The 27118-nt window shown below is 40.4% G+C and overlaps 1 protein-coding gene across 3 annotated transcripts in view; it reads left to right on the top strand.

The window, feature by feature from the left end:
- The window catches only part of dlc1 (DLC1 Rho GTPase activating protein), a 512227-nt gene extending 485215 nt beyond the window's left edge, over nucleotides 1–27012 (top strand). For all 3 annotated transcript variants that reach the window (XM_048532709.2, XM_048532700.2, XM_048532717.2), the window contains 11 exons: nucleotides 540–603; nucleotides 5350–6770; nucleotides 9008–9187; nucleotides 11937–12096; nucleotides 13030–13228; nucleotides 15162–15375; nucleotides 16578–16692; nucleotides 18691–18912; nucleotides 20488–20705; nucleotides 22101–22277; nucleotides 23145–27012. In XM_048532709.2, the coding sequence (XP_048388666.2) occupies nucleotides 540–603; nucleotides 5350–6770; nucleotides 9008–9187; nucleotides 11937–12096; nucleotides 13030–13228; nucleotides 15162–15375; nucleotides 16578–16692; nucleotides 18691–18912; nucleotides 20488–20705; nucleotides 22101–22277; nucleotides 23145–23262 (3088 nt within the window). In that variant the 3' untranslated portion in view covers nucleotides 23263–27012. The remainder of the gene's footprint in view (nucleotides 1–539; nucleotides 604–5349; nucleotides 6771–9007; nucleotides 9188–11936; nucleotides 12097–13029; nucleotides 13229–15161; nucleotides 15376–16577; nucleotides 16693–18690; nucleotides 18913–20487; nucleotides 20706–22100; nucleotides 22278–23144) is intronic.
- The last annotated feature ends 106 nt before the right edge of the window (nucleotides 27013–27118 follow it).

The following is a 27118-nucleotide window of genomic DNA, read 5'->3' as shown; positions in this document are numbered from 1 at the left end:
GGCAATTGAATTTATGCACGGCTAAATTGGTCAGACTTTTGATAGACAAGGGAGTCAAGGGTTATGGAGAGCAGTCATGAAAGTGAAGTTGAAACCTTAATCATGGCCTTATTAAATGGCATAACAGGCTGGAAGGGTGAAATGACCAAGACTAGCTCAAAGTTCTGTGCTCCTATGTATTTTAATGTATTAATACTGGATCAAAATTGAGTTTTTTTTACTTCTTTCAAAACAGAGTGTGTCTGCATTCTGCAAAGTTACTGGGAGAGTGTGTAAAGGGTGATCTTTAATCAAGGTTGCGCATTTGTCCCTTTGTTTTGCATTTTCCCTACAGCACTGTGATTATCTGTTGAGCATAATAGATACTAATTGGAGTCTTTCACAAAAACATTTTTATGCAAATGGACCACACCAGGCAATGTATGGCAAATATTCATGATGTAGAGATTGCGGGTCTCTACAGAGGAGGGTGATCGGGAAGCGTTGGGGGAACGATGCAGTTCGCCAGTATTGATCTACTCTTTTTTTTCTCCTTTTAGACGATTGAACACTCTTAATAAGTGTGCTGTGATGAAACTAGAAATCAGCCCACAGAGAAAAAGAGTAAGTTTTGCTTTTGGATTTTTTTCTGTAGAATTAGTAACAACACACCTCATCTTTCAAGTTTGTTTAGATTTTCATTGATATTAGTCAAAGCCGTTGCCAAAGACGTTATTTAAGGTGCTAATAGCGACAGTGAGATAAGCTATTCGTGGTTCGATGCCAAGATGGAATTTCACTAATTTTCAATTGTAGCTGCATTGTTTGGGTGCGAGATTGTCAGGCACTTCTCACAGGGCCAAAAATCAAAGATCATGTTCCTGTGGACAAATACCAGACATCTCTTCACAAACAGATTGTGAGGGCTCAAGAAGGCAGTTCACTACCATCCTCTTGAAGGATTGACAATAAATACTGGCTCAGCCAGCGATGCCCATATCCCATGAAAAAGAAAAGCATTGGTCAGGGCATGGGTCACCACTAATCCATTCCCTTAAGCCTGGGACTGGGGAGCTTAGAGAAAGGGAGAGATATGATTAATAAAAACGCGATAAAATTAGAGAAGGTGTAAATATGTAGGACAGAGATAGTGGGAACTGCAGATGCTGGAGAATCTGAGATAACAAAGTGTGAAGCTGGATGAACACAGCAGGCCCAGCAGCATCTCGGGGGCACAAAAGCTGATGTTTCGGACCGAGACCCTTCATCAGAAAACAGTCTGAATAAGTGCATTATTAATGCCAAAACAAAGTTCCAATAGAAAGTATTAGCTAGAAAGATTGTTATTGCAGCCTTTTTGTTCAAAGAATTGAATTGTTAAGATTTAGTTTTGTGTAATGATGATTACAACATTCCCCTTTGTAATACTTATCAGCCAGGTGAGAGACCACAGTTGTACCTCTCAAATTTAATCTCTGGTTTCATGGGTTAAAGGAAAAATGTGAGTGGAAGTGGCTCACCTTCAGGTATTCACAAAATAGGTTAATTCTTCAGTAAATTGCCCTGTGATGCTGTGCACTGACAGCAGCTTGCATTGATATAGAAAAGCTGCACAAAGATGTTGCTGGGATTGGAGGGTTTGAGTTATAACCAGAGGCTGAATATAGTCATAGAGAGGTACAGCATGGAAACAGACCCTTTCGTCCGACTCGTCCACACTGATCAGATATCCTGAATTAATCTAGTCCCATTTCCCAGCCTGTTCAACCTCTCCCTATAGCTCAAACACTCCAAACCCGGCAATATTCTTGTAAAGGGGTAGTATGAACTGCTGATGCTGGAGAATCTGCTATAACAAGGTGTAGATCTGGATGAACACAGCAGGCCAGGCAGCATCAGAGGAGCAGGAAAACTGATATTTCGGGTCTTGAGATAATGGGAACTGCAGATGCTGGAGAATCCGAGATAACAAGGTGTAGAGCTGGATGAACACAGCAGGCCAAGCAGCATCTTCGGAGCACAACAAGGGTCTAAGCCCGAAACGTAAGTTTTTGTCCTCTCTAGGATGCTGCTTGGCCTGCTGTGTTCATTCAGCTTCACACTTTGTTATCTCATTTCAGGTCTCGAACCTTCTTCTTTAAGGTGAGAGGGGAAAAATTTAAAAGGGTCCTGAGGGGCAACATTTTCATGCAGAGGGTGGTGTATGGAATGAACTGCCAGAAGAAGTGGTGGATTCTGGAAAAATTACTACATTCAAAAGGTATCTGGATGGATATATGAATAGGAAGGGTTTAGTGGGATATGGGCCAAATGCTGGCAAATGGGACTAGATCAGTTTCGGATATTAGGTTGGCATGCTGTATAACTCTATGACTCATTCCGAATGTAGCGAAACATTCCAAGATATTTCATCAAAATGCAGCATAAAAACTTAGAAACGAAGTCACATTAGGTGACATCAGGAAAGTTGACGAAAAAAATGGTCAGAGATTAGATTTATGGAGCGCCTTAAAGTGAGAAGAGGCAGAGAGATTTCGGTACGGAATTCGATAGTTTGCAGGCTCATCTGCCAATAGTTGACCAATTAACGTTAGAGATATTCACCAAGATTTGAATTAGAGGAGCACTCTGGAGTTAGAGATAGGGAAGACAAGGCCATGGAGGGATTTAAATACAATTGTGAAAATTTTAAAATTGCAGCTTTACTTACACCAGGAAGCAAATATAGCTCAACAAACAGCAAAGAGATGGGTGGTTGGGACATAATGAGTAATAGGATGCAGCAGCAGAGTTATGAATCACCTCAATATCACGGAGAACGAAAGATCAGAAATCAGAATGGACAAATATCTATCAGTTCATTCATTTAAGTTGTTCCTTCAGTCAGTCTATAAATTTGTCTACATACTAATGAAGCTAGTATTCAGTGGGCCAGGAGGACAAACAAAGATCCCTGTTGACCTGCAAATGAGTAAGGGAAAGAGATTACTTGCTCATTCCATTTGGTGCCGCCCTGCCTCAAATAGGAATGTATATTTGCATGCTAGGACCATGGTTGGAAATTCTTGCCCTGTTGCCTTTCTCTTGTCAGATTATGGTATTTAGTCATCAGCATGCTACTGTGATTTGAGATTGAGGTAGATAAAAGTTCACCCAGGTATTTGCTTCTGTAAATATAGTTTTATAAAACAAGTGTATGACATCGTGTAATCTCAACTGCCATCTAGCTCCAGTACATACAGATTCTGAGATCAAAGCTGTCCCTCAGTTTAAGGTCTTCATTACTTGTTACACAATGTAAACATCAATAAAGGATGGTTTTGGAAAAAAAGAATGTGGAGCTCATTGCAGTGCTGTTTGTTGGACGTGACATTATTCAAATACCTTGCAGCATGTGTCTTTTATAAAAAAAACTTATAGCACTCATTTAAAACTTTACTGGGGAAATGCTTGCAAACTTATGCTTTACAAAGTTCTACAATTAAGAATTTGAACATTTCCTGGCTTTATTGCAAAATCATAACATTTTTGGAAGAATTAAACCAAGAAATAGACAGGATTTCCAAAAAAGTAAATACTAATATAATCTTTAATTCCTTTTTCAAATTCTCAACGTTACACAATAGTTTACATATATGTAGATTATTAACCACCATGGTTCTTGGGAAAAGCATCCATTTTGAACTTGGAAACAATGAAATTAGAAATTATTCTGGGCAAAATAGTACATGGATGCTGTACAAATCTCTCTGATAATTTCAGCTACTATTTTAACAGAAAAATTCTATTGAAGAAAAGTGTCATACAAATGCTTTTAAGTATTAACTTGTCTTACGCTCCTTTGTTGAAGTGACCATTTTGTGGATGAGCCTTGGCAGTGCATGACAGAAACATAAGTTAGCCTGCAGCATTAGCTTCAGTCTTGTCAATAAACCAGTAATGTTAGAAAGACAGTTGACAATATTAAACTATTTTAACACCCACTCAAAATAAAATGTTTTTAAATTAGAAGTCTGTAATGTGAGCGAGTCACTATGCAAGTTAAAGAAGCTTGACTTCATAATTGTCAGTGCTTGATATCTGAGAATGGTGATTAGGCACAGTGTTAAATTACAGAGCAATGGGTCAGATCTGAAACTCCCCAGGTTAGCTCTGCAGTGTCATCTATAACAGGCGACAGGGGAGGACCCTGGGGCAGTAACTCTGTAGATTTAATGGCCATATGTCGCCATCTCATTAGTCACAGTTGGGAGACACAGAAGTCCTCAGACAAGTGCTGTAATAGTCAAAATTGGATAAAGCTTTGAGGTATGTTGTAATTACCATTAAGGGAATTATAAAAGGAGATGGCGGTTACAAGGGTTTTGGGTATTTTGTGGAATTGCATCCAATGCTTTATTTTGTTACTGGCATTCAGCTGGGGAATAAGAAATGTTTTCTCTCTATAGTGGGATACTACAGCTCATGTCAAACACAGTGTTAAAATGCTGATTGTTCATGCCTTTTACAATGACAAGTAGCAAAAACTCTCAGTAACACAATCTCATTTACTAGACTGGGTACAAACAGAAATTCAATGGCAAAGTAGAATTGTGCGAATGCACAGCGGCTTCTTCAAGATTTAACACATCAGTTGGCAATTTCAAAGAGGACCACTTCATCAAAGCCAGTCACTAGCTGTTGTCCCGGCCTGAAACATCAAGTTTCCTGTTCTCTGATGCTGCCTGGCCTGCTGTGTTCCTCCAGCTCCACACTGTGTTTTCTATCTCCAGCATCAGCAGTTCTTACCATCTCTAGCTGTTGTCTTTATCTCTGTAGGTATCGAGGGTCAAGAATGTTCTCAGATCTGCTGTAACTTCACTATAAAGTAAACAGGGTTTCTGCTGGAGATACAGCAACAAGCGAGTTTTGAGAAGATTTGTAGCTCAGGTTGAGGTTCTGGATGTGAGTTTGCTCACTGAGCTGGAAGGTTAGTTTTCAGACATTTTGTCACCATTCGCGGTAACATCATCAGTGAGCCTCGTCGGAGCTTCGTCGGAGGCTCACTGATGTTACCTAGAATGGTGACGAAACGTCTGAAAACTAACCTTCCAGCTCAGCGAGCAAACTCACATCCATACAGCGACAAGCATAAGAAAATCCCAGTTTGTGCACCCCATGATACTGTCTAAATAAGATTCAGTGATGAAAAGTGAAAGGGATACATGCTGTTTTCTCAGCAAGAGAAACATTTGTTATGCTTCAAATGCAGTGGGTTTCATTTCTTTGTCTAAGTTTGCATATTAGTACCATGATTTGAACTCAATCTCAGCATTTACGCACGAAAGGAAGCTTTGACAACTCTCCTTAACCATTCCCAATTCCTTTCAGAGTGAAGATTCAGATGAAGATGAGCCTTGTGCTATCAGTGGGCGATGGACCTTCCAGCGGGACAGTAAACGATGGTCACGGGTGGAGGAACTTGATGTTTTTCCACCAGCAGAGATTACAAATGGTATCTCTGTTGATGAAGCTTTGCTGAAAAATGCAATGAGTCATGAGAGTGTACTAACTGATCTGAGTGAAAGGCAAGAAGTGTCATCAATTCACAGTGCCAGCAGCACAGACAGCAATGGCATAAACATACGAAAGAACATGGACACCACAAGGACAAATTCTGAGATCAGTGTGATTTCCTCAGGGACTTCGACTAACAATATTGAAACATCTAGTACCCTCCCTTCGCCAAAGGACATCTCCAATTTTACTTTCAGTGCAAAAACTGAAAGGAACACAAAATCTAAAGCCAAGAGCTTCTTAAAGAGGATGGAGAGCCTGCGCATCAAAAGTTCTCACAGCAAAAAGAAACTTCCTTCGAAAAGTAACCTGGTCATCAGTGGACCTGTACTCCAGGAAGGCATTGATGAGGAAAAATTGAAACGCTTGAACTGTATTGAGATAACTGCACTCAATGGCAACCATATGAATTCTTCAGTGGTACGAAGTCAAACTGTTTCTTATTCAACACAGACAAGTAGCAGCAGCAGCCAATCAGAGACAAGTAGTGCAGTCAGCACGCCCAGCCCTATCACCAGAACTCGTAGCCACAGCACTTGCAATAAACGAAGTGGAATGTATTTAGAAGGCTTTGACCCTTTCAGTCAGTCAATGCTGAATGACACCAGACAACAAAACTTAAAGAATCAGAAGGCTGTAGAAGAGGACATCATTTTCTATATACCAGAGGATCACAAGCCAGGCACCTTTCCAAAAGCACTTTCAAATGGCAACGCTTCCCCTCCAGACAGCACTTCTGTGAACTGGAGAAATGGAAGTCTTCATGGTCATAGACACTGCAACCTGACTCGGGAGAACAGTGCTGACAGCTCAAAGGAGTCTAGTTTCGGACGGAGACGAAACTCCTGCAGCTCTGCAGGCAGCTGCCTCAGTATCTATGACAATGTGCCTGGGTCCCATCTTTATTCCAGCACTGGTGACCTGGCAGATCTAGGCAATGAGGAGGACATTTTCCCAGAACTGGATGACATTCTACACCATGTCAATGGACTACAAAGGATTGTAAACCAGTGGTCAGAAAAGCTCTCTGATGAAGGGGATTCAGATTCAGCAATGGATTCCATTTCTCCGTGCCCATCTTCCCCCAAACAAATACACCTGGACATTGAAAATGGAAGGGTGTCCCCAAGTGATATTGACAGTACTGGGAACTCCATCACTGAGACAGAGGATCAATCAGTAATCCGCGAAAGGAGGGACTCAGGTGTCGGTGCATCACTGACAAGATCTAACAGGCCAGTAAAATCACTTGTACTTACTCTGTCACAGGAAATTAATTACTTTGAATCATATAAGATAATTTAACATTGGAGCATGCATAGACAAAGTACAACTTTCCTTTTGGCAAAAGAAAGAAACCTACTGTACATGTGCCTCTTTTTCATTGTGTCCAAGTACCTCGATACTTAGAAATTGGCCTTTGTTCTCAGTTGCAGAATCCTGAATAGTGCTTTCACAGTAAATATTTGTATAATTAACATAAAAGCTGAACATTGTTTTATTTTTCGACTTATGGTTTTAGTGGTAGTCTGCCAAGTTTGTTACACCAATCTGTAAAGTCCAGTTTCCTTAGACTAGGGAAAATCCTGGCTTCCAATTCCTCTCACCAGTGACCCTCAAAAATATGAAACCAAAGATCATGTTAACCATTCCCTCTTGAATTTCCTATTCCTCTCAGTCCTATCATCACCCTGTGTATTTAACAGCAGTCAATCTCCAAAGCTTATAAACAAATTTACATTCTGCATTTAAAAGATTAAGGGATGATTTGATCAAAGTCTTCAAGATATTAACAGAAAAGGACAGGGTGGGTCAAGATAAACCATGTCCACTGGTTGAGGATTCTGGAACTAGGAGGTAGAGTCTGAGAATTAGGGCCAGACTGTTCAGGAGAGATGTTAGGGAGCATTTCCATACACCAAGGATAGTAGATGTTCAGAACTGTCTTTCACAAATGGCAGTGGACACTAGATATTGTGTTAACTTTAAATCTGAGATTTTTTTTATGATAAGCATAGGCATTAAGCCACCAATCAGCCATGACCTCATTGCAAATTAAAACAAGCTAGCAGATCTGAATAGCCAAGTCCTGTACCCACATTTCTATGAATCACTCTTTACAATTTCCCTATTGTATTCCACTTCTGCTCCCACCTGACATTCCCTGACCCTTACAATCTTGTACGGCCAACTTTCTTTTAAATTGATTCATGAGATGGTATTCATTTCCCATCCCTAATTGGAATAAAATCTTTATAGCAGTTTGCTACAATTGAGAGAAATGTTAAGATATTCAGAGGGTAGAAAAGATAAAGTTCTGATTGGACTAGAATAACATATAAATAAACCTGACTGAGGATGGCATGTTCCTTTCCTAAAGGACATTCATGAAGCAGTTGGATTACTAAAACCTGCCAGTAACTTTATGATCACTTTTTATACTGATATTTCCGGATTAGCATAAACAAGTTTCAAACTGCAATTGTGGGATTTGCGGCAAGGTTCTGTGAATTATTATTCTAGTACTATAACTGCTGCACTCATGCAGAAGATTTCTCTCTTGCACACATCAGATTAGGTTTTATACGTGTTCCCTCCAGTAAGAATGATGTTGTATTGTCATCACTACTGGGAAGACGCATGGGGTGGATGCCAACGGTGGGAAGGGTGACAGAGACAAGGTGATGAGGCTGCAGAAGCAGATTAACCAGTAAATATATGTAATGAACAGTAACATAATATATGATCAGAACACTACAAAAGGAGGTCAAGGTACTGATGGAACACCTCACTGAAACCTTTAGAATGGAATCTCATGGCAAAGACTGATAGCGAAGTTTTCCCTTAAATTTACAGGGTGGGTATGAATGTTTGGAATAAAAATGAGTTCAAAGCAGAGCTGATTAATGTTTTTTTGTAAAGCAGAAATGAGGAGGTCTGAGGCAATATGTATGTGTGTCACATATCACTTTGAAACTGTCTAGATAGTCATCTGATGCTCTCCATTTCCTTTGATTGTCATAAGTATTGTACAGATCTGTGTTAGAATATCAAGAATACTTAGAATATTTAAGTAGACGCCAAAAAAGAAATTTTCATTCTGCGGCTGGGATTCAATATCGATAAAGTGATTAACTCAAAATTTTAATACATAATTTTAAAACCATGTTAAAAATAGGTATGATGATATTGTATGGGTTTAGTCTCACATCACTAAAGAAATCTTGTAATAATTTACTTTGCTTTTTGCAATACCTGGTACAACTACTGAACTTTAAAACAGATTTTACTGTTGTTTTAATTCAGAAAGAATATCTAAACCAACTTTAATTGTTTCAAGCACTTCATGCATTTTGTGAATAATTCTCTTAATCCTGTTGGAGTAATTAGATAAATAGATCATACATGCTAAACTCCTATCAAAAAATAATGATACGCTTGATTTACTAATTATTATCATTTAATTAAATAGACGACAGAGATTTCGCTGGGGCAGTTTCCAGATCTCGCATAGACCAAGCTTAAATTCAGCATCCCTGCAAATCAACAGTCAGTCTGTGGCTCAGATGAACCTGCTGCAGAAATTTTCTCTCCTGAAGCTCACCGCCCTCATGGAGAAATATTCACCTTCAAATAAGCATGGTTTTAACTGGTAGGTACTCGGACATAACAAAATGACCAAAAATGAATAATGTTTATCGACACCTTTGTGGTAAATCATTGTCATTTGCTAGTTATCAAAGTGTGAACTATAAAGTGCCTTTGGAATGCATGTGTCAGTAACATCTCATTGTATAAACAGAGAGTTGAAACGGAAAGGTATTGTGCCAGTATCAAATATTGCCAACAAACATTTACAGATCCCATTAGTTTAAAAAATAAGGCAGATAGTATGTAACTATTATTACTGATGATAAACACCAGTCTAATATGTAGTAGTCTAGTGTACAAATATCAAATTTCTTTCCACAATAAAGTAATTACATCTACATCATGCTAACATTACTTCTAATGCTACGTTTTGTGATCAGAATCAGAAGAGGTTGTAGTTTGCCATGTTCTTGTTGCGATTGGTATCTGAGATTTGGGGCTAGATTTTCAGTTTTTACGTGGTGAAAATTTATGGGACCTCCAGGAATCTTGCACCAGATCCTGTGTTTTCCCTTGCATTTGGTCACTAGAAGAATGAGCTATCGGGTCACTAGTCAACTTGCGAATCATTCCAGAATTCACATTATTCACTAAGGAGAGAGAGTGAAGATACAAAAATAAACCTTTTGTAGGTCACAGACTACTGAACAGTCTGTCAGGCTGTAATGCTTACACTCAATTTCACTTGTTCCAAGGCACAGTTGTTTGCAACATGGCATGGGGATGTTATCTGGGACAAAGCTAGGATTTCGAATTGGCAAACAGCAATATCAAAACAAAAATTGGGATTCCACTCCTTTATTTTTGCCCCCGTTCCCCCTCTCACCTGCCTCATTGTTGTACGTGACCCCTTTAAGAATAGTTACTTTCAGCAACTTCATTACTGTGAATTTCGTGGTCAGTTTTCTGTGAACCAGTACTAAAAGTGGTAACTTTCTTTCCAATTCCTTTAAAAATGTTCTAACATTTTTTCCTAATGTCCAACAATACTCCCATTGTCTAACCTATTCTAAGAAATGTTTATGACTTCAAGTATGGCTTTGTCCATCCTTGATCCCGAAACAGTAGCACTTTGTATATCAAACAGAACAATATCCAGTATGTTTCTTTTTTAGACCACACATGATTTAAAAATTAGGTTAAATGCAGCAACCCATCCTGAATTCATGGGGTATCTTTGTTACACTTGCCATTTCAAGAAGCACATGACATTTACTTGATTTCTCCAGAGTTACTCATCAAACTGTGTTTCCCACTGGCAGTATCTGAGCTTTCACAGCAATCCCATACCTTCGTAAATGATAGTGGGCATTCTGGCTGCCTCAGGGTTTGATAGAACCAGGCTCTGGTTACACAAAAGCCTCATTATCAATATGGTTGTTCAGCCCAGAACAACAAGAAGTGGCATCAGTTAGTGCTGTGGAACATTAGATTTCACTTTGCCTTGGTTACAAATCAACCAGAGATCATTTTTGTTTTTTGCTCAGAGCTGAATGTTATCATTGACAGTAGATCATGTCAGTAGTGTGGCCAACAGGCCTTGGTGTTTGTTTGATGTTTCAGAATTTTTAAAAAAATCAGTATCAGATTGGATTACTGACAAGTAGAGAATCAAAGCGGATATTGGTACTTCATAGAGGATGCCAAAGAGAGGCCTTGGCAGTGGCATAACGAAGGGATCATGTGCCAGGCTATTTCAAACAGCAGACAGAAAATTACAATTAACCCTTAATCTGCTGATGGGTTCAGGGAAGTTCCTGTATCACCAGAACAATTCATGTTTAATTATAGCTCGTGCTGTAAGATTATGAGGTGAACGCTGATATTAGAGCAATAAAAGTACTTAAACAGCTACTCTATTTGATTAACTCTAAACGTTTGTGTAGGTTTTAACAATTGCTAGAGCATACACACTGGCAGTTGGGAGCTGACTGCGTGCTGTAGAACCTGCCCAGCTTTTCATTTCACATACCACTCAGTGAGTGCCATCACATTCAGTATCTGCCCCACTCACAGCACAAGTCTGTCTGAACTTTACATCAAACTAAGACACAACTGTTCTAAACTTCATCCTGTTCTTTTGTCATTCCTGTTGTCATATCCTGTTCCCAAATTAGATATAAAAGTGACCATGAGAATAAGAATGATTTGCTTCTGGCAAATATCCATATTGCTTGCATCCCCTCATCCTGGCAATATTGAGGCAAAAATACCTTATTAATAATGACTATCCCTTCAGAAAATATTATTAATTATTGGTTGAAGACCATGCTTCACTGTGAAAGCTCACACAGAACGTTAATAGGTTATTGAACTATGTTAATGTTTCCACAGTAAATAATTTTCACTAAAATGTGATTTTAGGATGTATCTAATACTTATCATGTTCTTGTAAAAGAGCCAGATTCTTAAAAATATGTATTGACACTGCTCCTCACTGCCTGCTTCATTGTGGTCGTAGTGCCTTGTCCCCACTGAAGTCCTTCCAGCTGGCAACTTAAATACAATGCAGAATGTTTGGAATTGCTGCCCAAGAATGCATTGCCTATTTCATTAAACTGCCAATATCCTCATCTAATGGTCTAACATCTTTGTAGATTCACCCATCCGTGTGTTGTATTTTCTTTCTTCCTCTCCTGAACATCTGTGCAAAACTCTACGCCCATCAGTCGAGCTCCATTCCAAGTGTGTGTGAGATGTATTGGTCCTCGTGTTGGTCCTCATGCTGGTCCACGTTCACTGTTTTCTAGGGCTGTCCCCAAGTTTATGAAGAGGATCAAGGCTCCAGACTACAAGGACCGTAACGTTTTTGGGGTCCCTCTGCTGGTAAATGTCCAGCGCTCAGGGCAGCCTCTCCCTCAGAGCATTCAACAAGCCATGCGCTACCTCCGCAATCAGTGCCTGGATCAGGTCAGTATCTTATTACAGAGGTTGTGCAAAGGGGACATGATGGCAGTTCATCATGGTTCTTGTAAACTGGTTAATCGTTTGAAGCATTGGGCTGGATTTAGACCCCCTCCCCCAGATAATTCAGTGGCATCAGTGTGTTTAAATGAGGTCAGTCTAGCCATTGGATCCCCTCCAGGGCTTGAGGATAATGAATGATGAATCCCAGGCAACAAATACTCTCCACTTCCTGGTAGGCAGCCTTTTAAGGGTCCTCCTACAAGGGCTCAAAAGCTGTCACTTTAAGGGACAGATCCTTTGCACCTCAGTTGTGTGCTGCCCCTTTATTTTGGACCAAATCTTCTGGGGCCACATTTCTGCTTGCGGCTTTGCCCCCAAGAATGTTAGTTCAGCACAACGAAAATGTCTCCTTCAATCATTCACTGCAAAAGGACTTTGGAGACTGAGTCTATCTGTCAGTCACCAGCTTTCACTGGGCAGGTAGAGATGCTAAATCAAGGAGACAGGATCAAGTCATGTTAAATGTACATTTCAATGAGCTTTCTGATACCAAAGTGTAAGTTTCCTGTTTTGTTTACTTCCCATCGCTGACCTAATCGCTCACATTTCCCTGCTGCTGGGAGTCTTAATATATGTCATCCTGTAGAATTCTCTACCTTGCCTGCTCAGAAGGCTTCCCAAAATTTTCCCTACCCTCTTGATGCTGACAAAAATGAGTTGGTTTATATCATTCTTGCAACTGAAGTAGTAAAATGTTAATGTGTGATATTTGTCATTTTATTTAACACAGGAGATTTTTTTTGTTATGATCTGCGGGTCAACTTAGATTTGACAAAAGTTGCTGATTGAATGCAAGTTGCTGTTTTTCTGCTGTAATAATTGATCATTCCTTACAAATGCTTTTAAACTCGTGCTTTTAATATTGTTAATCAATAGGTTGGTCTGTTTCGGAAATCTGGAGTCAAGTCCCGGATTCAAGCCTTGCGGCAGATGAATGAAACTTGCACAGACAGCGTAAGCTATGAAGGCCAGTCAGCATATGATGTGGCAGACATGCTTAAACAATATTTTAGGGATCTGCCTGAGCCACTGATGACCAGCAAACTCTCAGAGACATTTCTTCAAATCTACCAGTGTAAGTAATAACTGAAGAGAAAATTTTGCAGCACCAAAGATGTTCTCCGATCTAAATACAATGGATGGTCTTTGTTTTTGATTAATAATCAAAGTGAAATTTAATCCATGAGATATAGTGAAACAAGCTGCAAAAACACTTGATTGTTCTTGTCCCCAGCTGCCTTTCCCTTGCTAGGCTTTAACACGAGTCCTAGAGCTCAGATACCTGTTTGACAGCATGGCCATTCTTTAGGACATGGTGTCTCATTTTCCACCCCCCCCCCCACTGTAATTCTGAAGATTAATTTATAATTGTACAGAATGCTTTTAATGCATTTGTAGAAAGAGGATCATGGGGCAAACTGGGAGACTTCATCCTGTGGGGGATACAAATCGTCTACTTTTTATGGTCTAAAATTCTTTGGTTGGATTTACAGGCATCTTTAGAGAGGCCACCCAGATGCAACTGTAGCCTTCCAAAGGTATTTAAATCATAGGAACTCCCACTGACCCAGCAAACGTTGCCTGGGTCTCGTTAAAGCCTGGACCAACTGTGTTAGGAATGGGTGTTTGCTTTGGGGAAATGGAGAAGTCCATGTTTCATTTCGAACACCAGCATTTCCCAGGCAGGTCATGAAATAGTATCTTACTGTGTCTAACACTTGCAAATGAGGAAAAACATTTATCTTGTTATTTCTGAAATTCACATAAGTGGTTCAATAATGCCACATTGTAATTTGGCAAGTTCTGTGTGACAACTCTATGAACATGAGACTGGTTTCTTGAGTGTTTACAGCATTATGATCTTGTAAACAATTTATGTATGTAAAGGTCTGAGAGGGTTTAAATGTCTCTGCTGGTACATTTCTTCTTGTTCCTGTATAAATAATGAGTGTTCTGTTTTAAACTGGCGTGCGTTTTGAAGATAGTCTATATTTTGCAATGGTATTATGTTTTGACAATAATCTTATTTGCTCTCAGTATCGGGGTTTTCTTAAGTGACCTCCCTGAAATAGTTTGCATATATGTTCAGCTCAGCTCGTAGCACAAGAAAAACAAAATAACCTTACATGGACTCATCAATCATCATGTGTTGGAGCACACTAGGCCTCCTAATAAAAACATAAAACCTTGACTATACATTTAAGAACAAGAAAGGAAGTTGCTTCCTTCTGTTTGGGATAAAACAATATGCACTGAATTTTTGCTGAGTTTAAAATACGCTGTGTAGTAATAGAGTACTTTTTGCTTTCCATTTTGCTCCACATAAAAACAACATGTTAAAAACATATGGTGAAGTAAGGTCTAGGTATGAGATAAGTGTCGAAAATTGCAGAAATACCTCATTCATTTCGTTAGTATTTTCTCTCTCTTTGTCTCTCTCTGCTGAAGTCAGGAGCAGGAAAGTGGTTGACTTCTTTTTAATCCAAGTCTCTGTTCTGTAAATTGTCACGACAGTTGTATCATCTCGCGTGAACCGTTAGCCTAGGAGAGATCAGGCCATTTAAACTGGACCAAAAAATGGGGTGTTTTTGTTTCTAGCGGCAAAGTCTATTTTATTGCTAAAGCAGAGGCATCCTAGTCTCTTATGCTTCAGTTCCACATTGCCACTGCATTTATCAGCTTAAACTGAAAGTACTTCTATTGAAACTTGAGAAGAATACATCAGTTCCCATTCTCAGTTCAATCATCAGCCTTCTCTCTCAGCCTGTGAGTGATATTGTTTAGTTATCAGCTTTGGATTTTGACACTTGCGCCCACTCATAACTCTGCACCGAACAGTCATCATCTCAACGAAGTGCATTTTATGTGAAGCCCTTTTTGTCTGTATCAATCTAGCGTTTTATGCAATGCATTTTTTCTTTCCATAAAGTATTTTAAAGTACCGTCAACATTTCCTGCTTCAAGTCCAGAATGTAAATGTTGTCTAACTAAAAAATATTGTGCCGCAGATGTCCCAAAGGATCAGCGTCTCCAAGCAATCCAGGCTGGCATCATGCTGCTGCCCGATGAGAATCGTGAGGCCCTGCAGACGCTCCTGTATTTCCTTAGTGATGTCACGGCCGTGGTGGAAGAAAACCAGATGACACCTACAAACCTGGCAGTGTGCCTGGCCCCTTCATTGTTTCATCTCAACACTCTCAAGAGAGAAAACTCATCTCCCAGGTACTGGTCTCTTTCTGGGGCTGGAGGTTCTGTATGCTTTAAATTTGAAAAGGAAAATGATATGTGTTCATCGATTACCTAGTTTTCTGGATACAAATATAGGAAATCATAATAGTCAAAAATACAGTCATGTAAGAAATATTTGGACAGGTACATGGAGGGGATAGGTCTGGAGGGATATGGACCAATCACAGGCTAATAGGATTAGTTTAATTGTGAAAACTGGGATGCATGGACAAGTTGGGCTGAAGGGCGTGTTTTCATGCTGTAAACCTCTGTGACCCTATGACATATGTACTGAGGGAGATCTATTGCATTAGTTACACACACGAGGAGTCCTGTAATACACATTGGGATGGATCTTGACTTTGTACAATAGTATAAAGTAAAATGAAAATAAAAAGCATGGAAGACATAAAGCCAGTTGGCAAGATCAATAACAAACCTGCAAATATATTTGCATATCAAAAACAGCAAAACATATACAGATGTACAGGGAGACCAGTAACATTCATCTACATAGAAGTTTTTCTAATCAACCTGTTCGGAGATATCATATCTACAATATATAGGGGAAGATCAGTCATCATTAGAGCAAGAAGAATAGTAGAAAACTTGGGAAGAAAACATCATAAATGAGGAAATTCACTACCAGTTCACCTCACCACCAAGAGAAGGGAGAAAATTCCACTCTGAAAAACACATGTGTCAGATTCCTGAACTGAAACAGTTTGAAAGTGCCTTTTTTATGGCACACATTCTGACTAATTATTGTGTGAAACTATAATGTTGTCATCCACTGGCAAGTAAAATTGATAAGGACCTGTTGCAAGATGACACTTTAAGTACTGTCCCCATGCAGAACCACTGCCTTAGAGAACTTAATTAAAATAGAGCCTTGACCTTGCCATAAAGTCTACCATTTAATTTAAAGACCAGTCACATTCGGGTTGGCTCCTGAAGCGGAGACAAATTACTGTCGGTTTATTCGCGTGAAAGGATTTTTAGCTTAGTTTCAAGTAAATGTGTCACATAAATTGAGTGCCCTAATTGTTGATCCTTGTGTAAGTTTACAAGGCTTGTCAGTGTTTAATGACCCTTTTGTCCAATTTAACAAATAGTTTTGCTGGCACCTTGGTGTCTGCACTACTATTCATTAGTCATCATATATTAATGACACCCTTGTCCCTTTTTAATTCCAGAGTGATACAGAGGAAACAAAGTTTGGGTAAACCTGACCAGAAGGACCTGAATGAAAATTTGGCTGCTACGCAAGGTCTGGCCCACATGATCGCTGAGTGCAAAAAGCTTTTCAAGGTGTGTTTTGTTTGTGGATTGTTCACTATTACGCTGATCAGTGGTGTTTTGGAAATGTCATATCATGAAAATTGCTTCTGATTGAAAGCTGCTGAACTTTGAATTGTACTTTTGCCTTCATGAACTGCAAGCATGTGAAATACCTCTCATATGGGGAAAAAAAGGCTGGAGATTGGCACAAGATAATAGAACTGGTACAGGCTAAATGGGCCAAATGGCTGCCTCCTGCCCTGTAATAATTCCAACAACCACAGCTGCCTTCAATAAAAATGGTGGGTACTGGCTTTCGGGTCAGGGTATCTAGATTCCAAGCTGCAAAAAACGTTTGGCTATAACTTGGTGTCTCCCCAGAAATTCAGGCCTCACTTTGTGATGTCTTGTAACTTTAGCTTGCTACCAGGAGAAGGAAAACAGATTTAATCAATGTTACGGCTGACCATTTAGTACTAAACTAAACAACATAGGTGGATAGAGATAGTAGGAACTGCAGACGCTGGAGAATCTGAGATAACAAGGTGTAGAGTTGGATGAACACAGCAGGTCGAGCAGCATCAGAGGAGCAGGAAAGCTGACGTTTCAGGCCGGGACCCTTCTTCAGAAATGGGGGGGGGGAAGGGGATTCTGAAATAAATAGGAAGGGAGGCGGAGGCAGATAGAATATGGATAGAGGAGAAGATAGGTGGCGAGGAGGCAGATGGCTCAAAGAGGAGAGGATGGAGCCAGTAAAGGTGAGTGTAGGTGGGGAGGTAGGGAGGAGATAGGTCAGTCCAGGGAGGATGGACAGATCAAGGGGGTGGGATGAGGTTAGTACGGGTAGAGTTGGGGCTTGAGGTGGAAGGAGGGAATAGGTGGGATGAAGAACAGGTTAGGGAGGCGGGGACAAGTTGGGCTGCTTTTGGGATGCAGTAGGGGGAGGGGAGATTTTGAAGCTAGTGAAGTCCACATTGATACCATTGGGCAGCAGGGTTCCCAAGCGGAATATGAGTTGCTGTTCCAGCTAAATTTGGGTGGCATTGTTGTGGCACTGCAGGAGGCCCAGGATGGACATGTCTCTGAGGAATGGGAGGGGGAGTTGAAATAGTTTGCAATTGGGAGTGGCAGTTGTTTAATGCGAACCCAGCATAGGGGTTTTGCAAAGCGTCCCCAAGCCTCCGCTTGGTTTCTCCGATGTAGAGGAGGCCACAACAGGTACAGCAGACGCAGCATGCCACATTGGCAGATGTGCAGGTGAACATCTGCTTGATATGGAAAGTCTTCTTGGGGCCTGGGATGGGGGTGAGGTGTGAGGTGTGGGGGCAAGTGTAGCACTTCCTGCGGTTGCAGGGGAAGGTGCCAGGAGTGGTGGAGCTGGAGGGGAGTGAGGAGCAGACAAGGGAGTCCCGTGGTCCCTTCAGAAAGCAGATAAGGGTGGGGAGGGAAAATTGTCTTTGGTCGAATTGCAGATGGCGGAAGTGTTGGAGGATGATGCATTGGATCGGAGGTGGGTGGGGTGGTATGTGAGGACGAGGGGAATTCTGTTTTGGTTGTTATTGCGGGGAGGGGGTGTGAGGGATGAGTTGCGAGAAATGCAGGAGATATGGTTAAGGGCATTCTCAACCACTGAAGTTGGGAGGGGGGTGGTGGATGTTGCGGTCCTTGAAAAACGAGGACATCTAAGATGTACGGGAGTGGAATGTCTCATCCTGGGAGCAGATGCGGCAGAGGCGAAGGAATTGGGAATAGGGAATGGCCATTTTGCAAGAAGGTGGTTGAGAGGAGGTGTATTCTAGGTAGCTGTGGGAATCGGTGGGCTTGAAATGGATATCGGTTTCCAGGTGGTTGCCAGAGATGGAAATAGAGAAGTCCAGGAAGGAGAAGAAGGTATCAAGAGATGGTCCGGGTGAACTTAAGGTTGGGGTGGAAGGTGTTGGTGAAGTGGATGAACTGTTCGAGTGCCTCGTGGGAGCATGAGTATATACATGTGTTGATTATGTACTTAGCCTATTTTTTTTGCCATAGATTCCAGAGGAAATGATGAGCCACTGCCGTAACTCTTATATGGAGCAGGATTTGCAGCCAGTTAGTTTGGAAGAGCTGGGCCAAACCAGCCAGGATGAGCCCTCAGACTTCCAAACTTACCTGCAGAATGACATCGATAGTCTGCTGAAGGAGGCTAAAGATAAATTCAAAGGCTGGGTCAACTGTTCAACATCAGAATCAGCAGAGCTGGCCTACAAGAAGGTACTTACTGCTTTACTGTTGCTTGCTGATGCCCACAGAAGCACACTAATTAGAAACTCACGTGATCGTGTTTCAGGATCTTCCACAAACATGAAGTTAATGTATGATGGTATATGCAAAGGCTGCACTGTACGTGTACAGAGAAGAAATACAATATTAAAATGGGGTACACAGATGGGGTAGTGGATGGGGAATAAGAACATAGCAGTGCTGGTGTGGGTCCTGACAAGTGCACTTCTAAACTTTAGGCATTTCTTTGGATAGCCAGTGTATTCCTTCGGAAAGGGACCCCTGTCAACATAGTCCCGGAACATCTGTCAATGTAGTTAAGGGGTTTTTGGTTAGGCAAGGTGTACTATTTAGAATGGTTAAATGTAGAAATGATTATGCATAAATCAGTTAACTGTGAAGCTGCCTGTAACTGTCAGCAAAGCTGTCAAAATCAAAACTAATGGTCAAGAGGACCTGTCAAAAGTATCAACAGGACTGGTTAAAAACGACTGACAAAGCATTTAAACAGCCTGCCCTTCAGAGAATTGAAAAAAGAAATCTGTTTGGAGTACTAAAAAAAAGTTGCTTGCAATTCCCCTCTGTCCTACGACATAAGCCTGGGCATTTCCATTATTGGATTACTGCTGCCTTACTGATTTCACAACCATCCATTATCACAGTAGCTTGCCTGCCATTTTACAGTTTGATTGACAGCCCCAAATGGTTATAGACTTTGCGAAGTAGCGCAATAAATTAATTCCAATGCTTTTGTTATAAGGTGCTGTGAATTTGAACACGTTTTTGTGCGGCATTATTTCATGAAGGAATGTAAAGACAATAGGTGTTTAGGAATTAAAGTTTTCTTTCAAGATCGAGAAGGCTGCAACACACTTTTTGTCAACCATTTCTCATTTCTTTATGGCTCTTGAGCTCTACCCATAGTAAATACTAAGCAGGTTGGCATGGTAAGTGTGAGGGCAGAAGATATTTAATGGAGAGGATAAGTTGGCGCTAAGCAGCCACAGAAATTATTAATGGACCATGGGAGATGGCTAAAGGGGCCTATGTTGGTATGAATATATAAGGAGGTCATGGGGTGGCTGGAGGAACATAGGTAGGCATGCAGAGTGTGAGATATTATGAGTAGTGAATACAGAACATGGTTGGCATGGGAACAATGGGGTGGGAGCTGAGTGGAACAGCGCTGGTTTGTATTCTGTTTTGTTCTGCTGAGAGTGCTATATAGTGACAGTGCACTGAAGCTGGCCTTCCACCAAGTCTCTGCCCTCCATCTGGCAGCCTCTGTTCTCCTTCCAGGGTCACCAACCCTGAGTTCTCCTATAGCTCCTGGACTGCCCCTGACAAAGGAGCCTGACAGGCCGCCATTTTTTTCAGGGCGGGTTTGCAGAGTCCGGAATACGCTCAACTCTGCTTGCCCGAGTGGTGAACTAAAATCCAGGCCTTAGTCAGCTACAAAACCTCAGGGACTGGGATGTTTATGTAGACATGTTACCGAAAGTCCACTTGTTTCGGCTGCATGTATGAAGAATAAAAAAGGTTTAAAGTGTGACTTCTTTTCACCAGGTATGCGATGGGCCACCCCTGAAATTGTGGAAGGCTTGCATTGAAATCCCTGTTGCACCAGAAGATGTTCTCTGGCGGATAGTACGCGATCGACAACTCTGGGACGATGACCTCCTTAGTTCAAAGGTCATTGAAAGTTTAAATAGTCAAACGGACATCTATCATTACGTGCAAACCAGCATGGCCCCACACCCGACCAGAGATTATGTGCTCATAAGGTAAATATTTTTAAACTGCTTTAAGTATCATTTGCAAGGTTAAACAAAAAAGGCTTTGGATTAGCTAGTGTGGCTTTACATTCACGCCTCATCCCACTCCCTGTACTGTTGCAAAAATGCATACAAAACAGGCATGTTTGATCCTTAGTTTGTGCAGTTAGTTAGTCTCAGTTCAGTGGGAGTAAGGATATTTTAATTTTTTCTATTGTGCTGAGCAAAGGAGCTGGCAAATAATAACCCATGGTTTTCATTACTGTCCAGTGAAAACCTCCAGAATTACCTGTGTGTGTGGTCATTGGATAAATCATCAACAATGTTCCACACTGTTGCATAACCTGTCATGGTTTGCACGTGAAGAATGTGGCATTGTGGGGATTCCTGGGGAGCTGCTACCTGAGTCAGTTCTTGCAGAAAGGAAGAGAAGATATGAAAAGTAATTTGTAGAACTAGTGTCCCAGGTATTACAGTGAGCAGCAATGCTGGAATCAACAGTCACTGCAGGCTGCAAAGATATTTCTTACCTGACCATTTTGCATCTTAGCAGCTGGGTTCCCCTGTCCCAGGCGGTTGCTTGCTACAATCATCTGCAGAGAGAGGATGTGCCCCCACCCTCTTTTCACATTCAGGCAAATTTTCAAAGGCCCCGAGGAATTTAGTGGAGTTGGTGAGGGAGCGGGAGGATATTTGTTGGGATGGGGAGTTAGGCCAGGGCTAAGGGAGTGGGAGGATATTTGTTGGGATGGGGAGTTAGGTCAGGGCTAAGGGAGTGGAAGGATATTTGTTGGGGTAGGCAGCTGGTTCAGGGCTGAGGCAGTGGGAGGATATTTGTTGGGGTGGAGAACTGGGTCGGGGCTAAGCGAATGGGAGGATATTTGATGGGGTGAGGAGCTGGTTTGGGGCTGATAAAGTGGGAGGATATTTGTTGGGTTGGGGAGGTGGGTATTGGCTGAGGGGATAGGAGATCCGGTCGGGTTAGGGAGCAGTTGAGTGTGAGCGTAGGGATTGAGGAGTTCATTTGGGGACAGGTTGTTGGTTTGGTCACTCTGTTACTCAGTGAGTTACACCAGAAGTTAAACAAGGTGATAAGACTGTGGGTATTATCTAAGTAAGTATCACAAATCCAGCCCAAGTCTCCAAACCTGAGTTCAGCCTCAGAGGGCCCAGGGCAGTGAGCATCAATCCACCTGAACTTAAACTTCCTGCATGGGTCAGGACTTCCACTGGCTACCAAAGCACCACTGTACGCATACTTCAGAATTTGCTGCTTTTGACATTGGAAGATCTGGCTTATTATATTTATGGTTTATAGAAATGCAGTTTTCTCGAATATTTGATTTTACCTTGAATTCCCTCTATTTATCAGCTGCATTTCAAATTCATTTCATTTTTCTTCAGGACTTGGAGGACCAACTTACCCAAGGGGTGCTGTGCATTGGTGGCCACTTCAGTGGAGCACAATGGGACGCCTGTAGTTGGAGGAGTCCGAGCTAATGCTCTTACCTCACGATATCTAATTGAACCCTGCGGGTCAGGAAAATCCAAGCTCACCTATATGTGTCGAATAGACACAAGGTATTGACTGGTATCTTTATCACAGTGTGAATTTAATAGTAGGATCTATATCTCTGGCCTGAGCTGTATGAATGGTGTAGCTGATCAGACTAGCTTTCTGCCCACTTCCTACAACACATACATTGAAACAGACTCCTTCCTACATTGAAATGAAACAAGGGTCTTTAACAGATAAACATTCAATCAGTTAGCATGTTGATTCGCATCCGATATGAATGCAACACAATGAAAAGATACACTGCAAATATTTACTAGTCTAATTATTTATTTTTCATATAGGGTAGAAGCAATTTGACCTTAGATCCTAAGTATTTTTACAGGAACAGTTTTCAGTGAACTTCATATTCTACAAGCAAAAGCACAATCCATTAGACGCACATTGTTCATGGCAGCACCAAGAGACAAAAAAGATGAATTGCAGTAATAATGTATTAAGTTAACCAAACAAGTTGTGGTTCCACCTTCATTCCATTGCAAAGGCTGCATTGATTGCTGGCCTTTCCTGATGAATGTAACGTATCCAAAACCAGAACTAAATTGTGACTTGCTGTACTAAGTTGTGGCATAGCATCTTCTTCCATTTATGCTCAGTAGTTGAGCAACTACAGCACGGAGGGTGAGAATGCCAGTTGAGCTGGGCCACCCTGAAGGCTGTAGAACAACCTCATTTACCTCTTAACCCTGCTATTAGAGTCTAGACTGCCTTAAATTACAAAGACAAAGCTGTTGAACAGTTTGCTGACTTTTACTACATGTTTTTGTCACTGCAAAATATTTATTTTTAAATTAAGCACATTAGTTTAATTTCTAAACCAGTGTAATAAATCCTACATAACATTTTCTATTCTTTTTTATCCTTTGCTTCAGGGGACGGATGCCAGAATGGTACAATAAAGCATTTGGACACTTGTGCGCAGTGGAAATTGGTAGAATACGAGACTCTTTTAATATTCCTGGCTCCGACAGTCAAGAAAGCAAGCATTAGGAAACAACTTCCAAACAGCTTACATCTTAACTCTAAAGCACAGGGCTGCAAAGAACAACCATACTCTTCCAAGGAAACTGTGGTGGACCCAAATTAATACATTTATAATGGAGGCCTACACAGTCAAATCTTTGGAATTAATTATTTTATTTTTAATAGAATTCGTAATTATGACTGTAGCGACATACTTTCAAAAAGCTGCTTGATTTGAACATGTTGGCTGTTATATAGGCCTTTACTGGAATAGTTGGATGGGACTAGTGATCCTTTGAAAAAGTGAAGTGCAAAAATGGATTGCACTCACTTGTTTAGGGGCCACAATTGCTTCTATGAAGCATTAAACGTCTTGTGTAATATAAGTCATGTGTGTATAAAGAATAACCTGGGGTGTGTTCACATGATTTGCTATTTTTATATTTCATTCTATATCTTCATAGTCTATGACCTACTGCTATATTTTCCAGAGTTGTGTATTACTGTTGTGCTTGCTTGGTTCAGTCATGGTGCATCTGGAGCAGTGTGCTTGAGCGTATGTTTCTGAAGAGCTGAAATGTGAGAGAATGAGTAAGGAACGGTGTCTGGTACACTACTTGTTTGGAAGGCACTGCCATGGCAGAATGATGTCCATCAACCTTAGAGTTTCCAGTGAAGTTAAGTTTGTCAATATGTTATTTAAGTGAAAGACAATGAAGACCAATTTTGAGCCATTTTTTTCCCAACAGGACTTTATTTTTCCTCTTTGTGGATTGTAACAGGTTACCACTTCCATCTCCCAATAACACAACCCAGTCTGTACTGTCGGGGATTGGAAGAGTGTTTGATTAAATTAATGTAGGAGCTTTGACAATCCCTCTTAACCTCTTAGCTGGACTCCAGCTACTTTTTAAATGTGGAAAGGCTGTTTTTGATTAATGAATGATAGCTTTATCCTTTGCATTTCTCACTAAATGAGGGCTTACATGGTCCTAAAACCTACGGGGACAAAAAATGCATCTTTTAAACAGTGGCACTTACTACAACAGAACGTAAATATATACAATCACACTAATATGTTTTTAACAATCCGTTCGGAGCTTGTCCCCTCTCAGGCAGACAATAACATTGAAAAACTGCTGATGCCATGGAGTGATAACTGTTGCATCCTTCAAAAGTGATATTAGAAATTGCCAAGAAACAAAAAAAATTCTAGGCCAAATGTTGTAAATTATAAGGGACCTGGTGCTCTGGATTTTATGTTGTGAAATGTTAACTTTTTCATGAGCAGTCAGGACAAAGAATTCAAAGCTTTTCATCTTGCATTCATCAGAATTACAATACAAGAAACAGACTTGAAAATAAAGGTTCATCAACTTCTGCAGCGTAGAAAAATGGTGCTGATTGGTTAGGCCATCATTAGCATGGAAATGTAGCAACTATACTATCCATCTTAATTCTCAGACCAGGCAGACAGATTTTGGTTGGTCAGCGTATTGCCAATGGATTGCGGCAGATTGGCATTCTCCATGACCCCTTTACTCGCCCCTGAGAGAGAGAGATTTCTTCTACCTACATGAAACAGGGTTCTGTTTATTAAAAGATGCAACTTTTAGCACATGCAAATACTAAAATAGTTTCAGAGTAAATTGTTGCTCTTTCTCACTCTTTGATTCCCTCTGAAGCAGAAAACTGTTTTGGGTATTTCTTTTTCTGTTATTTATACTACAGTTGAACAGATTTTGCTGAAAAACTGCATGACTCCAAAATTCAGAAAACCATAGTTCACCCAAAATGTTGAAACGCGCCTTTTACCATCCGCAGTTGATCTGCTAATGTTTGGACTCCGGTGAGATTCCTTAACTATCATGATGGTGGTGTATGTGCTAATCGTGGTGCATCTGGTGCGCCCACAATTAACGTTAGGTGGAATAGGCCAAGATTTTCCTGGAAGTAGGTTATAGGTGGCCTTCATTGGAGGGGACTCACTCCATAAAAGCATCAGATAACACGGTGATCACTGTACTGAATCAACGATCCTGATGTCATGACTTTGGGCCCTTTGCAGGGTAATTTATGAAAAGTGAACTTGTTAACTGTAAGCATATTCAGCCCGGCGCAAGGAGCAAAATGACCATGAAAGTCATTGTTTACAGTAAAAACCCAGCTACTTCTTGATTGACCCTTTCCAAAGAGAACTTGCCACCAATAATGGGTACCGTTTAGATGTGCCTCCAGTCCCACACTGGCCAACAAATACCCCTTCTGCAGGAAGTTCAATCCACCACAATTTTGGAACATTTGGGATTGAGAAATCAATACAGCCATGCCAATGATGCCCATTGTCCAGGCACAGACCAAGTAGGTAATAAAAGAAATACTTAAAACTATCTGTTGACTTCTTGCAATCAGGGCAAAGGTATTTGTCAGGATTTTCAGGTGGGCCCCACAGTGGTTAAACCAATATGCCTGATCTCACCCGCATCAACGACATGCCAGGTCTCAAAAAGGATTGGAGGTTTACAACTCCAAACATTTAGAACCCTTCCAGAGGCTTTGTTCCCACAGGGCCCTCTCCAAAACTTTAGCAAAAGGAGGAATCTCGTCTGGCAAAGCCCTACCAATATTTATAGTGGAATATCTGCCAGAATGGACCTTTATTTCCAGGACCCATGTATTAATACAGCATTTTAATTAGTGATTTGTGGCATAAATGTTGTCATTTTTGTGGGTTCACAAATATGATATCACATTTACAAATTGCCTGCTTCAAAATAGTTCCTGAGCATGTGTCTGAGCTGTAAGTTGCAAAACACTACAGATTGACTTGTGGCTATATCACAAATGGGTGACAAAGTTCTACATAATATATGCAAAGTTCTCACCATGTGTGCTGTTGGATGTAAAATACATTTTGTAACAGAACAAGCATTCCTCAGTTCCCATCTATTATTTACTGGAGTATGTCATTTACATGTTATCAAATAATATTTGTAATAGTACATATTTGGAAGATCCTGAACTCTTTCTCGTGAAACTATTCTAACATGTTAAAAATAACTTTTAAAGTTAAATTTTTAATCTGGTTTTGTTTTACTTGTTTTGTTTTCACTCTCACGTGCCAATCATCAGATTTTATTAACAATCTTGCTGATTACAAGTGGCCCTTATATAAAAGATGGTCTTTCACATTGGTTTCACTGCAAGATTACTATTTGAGGGTTTAAATGGAATGTAGTTAAAAGTTAATACAAAACTGCTATTGGGAACTCAATGACCCTTTTTAATATGTGGGTGCTGGAGCCCTTAATGAGCAGAAAATCAAAAGAAGGATTTATCTAATATGGTTTAAAATATTTACCTTTCAGTGTTATGTAAAGAGCTTTTAGTGAAATTTGTGGCAATAAGAACAATTATATCAGTAATTATTTCAGTGTTATCCCTTCACTTTAAAATGCTTACTTTCTGTGTGTTTGTTACCAAAGTTCAATTGATATTTGTAGAATTTGGTGTCATTGTATATACCATTGTATTGTAAACTTCTGTTTATGTCTAGCTGCATACTGCCAAATAGGGATAACGCATGTCATTAATTATTTAAATATTCACATATTTATACCTCAATTATACTTTTTTGTACCTCTTTTTTAAAAATTGTAAATATTTTACTCTCCAAATGCTAAGACATAAAGAACCAAGAAAGTGTTTATATCTTTGTTTGTCTGTACAGTTATAACCATCAAGTGCACTATTAAATGTGTCAAATTAGAATAATCATTCTTTGTTTCAGTATGTTCTTTGCATCTTACAGCAGGAATATCCAAACCAAGACCATGAATCATCTGGAATTTAGAACACACTGCTCAATTTGATCTTGTTGTTC

The sequence above is a fragment of the Stegostoma tigrinum genome, chromosome 1 (genome assembly GCF_030684315.1).
Source record: "Stegostoma tigrinum isolate sSteTig4 chromosome 1, sSteTig4.hap1, whole genome shotgun sequence".
Taxonomy (NCBI): Eukaryota; Metazoa; Chordata; class Chondrichthyes; order Orectolobiformes; family Stegostomatidae; genus Stegostoma; species Stegostoma tigrinum.
This window is presented reverse-complemented; position numbering and strand designations above follow the sequence as displayed.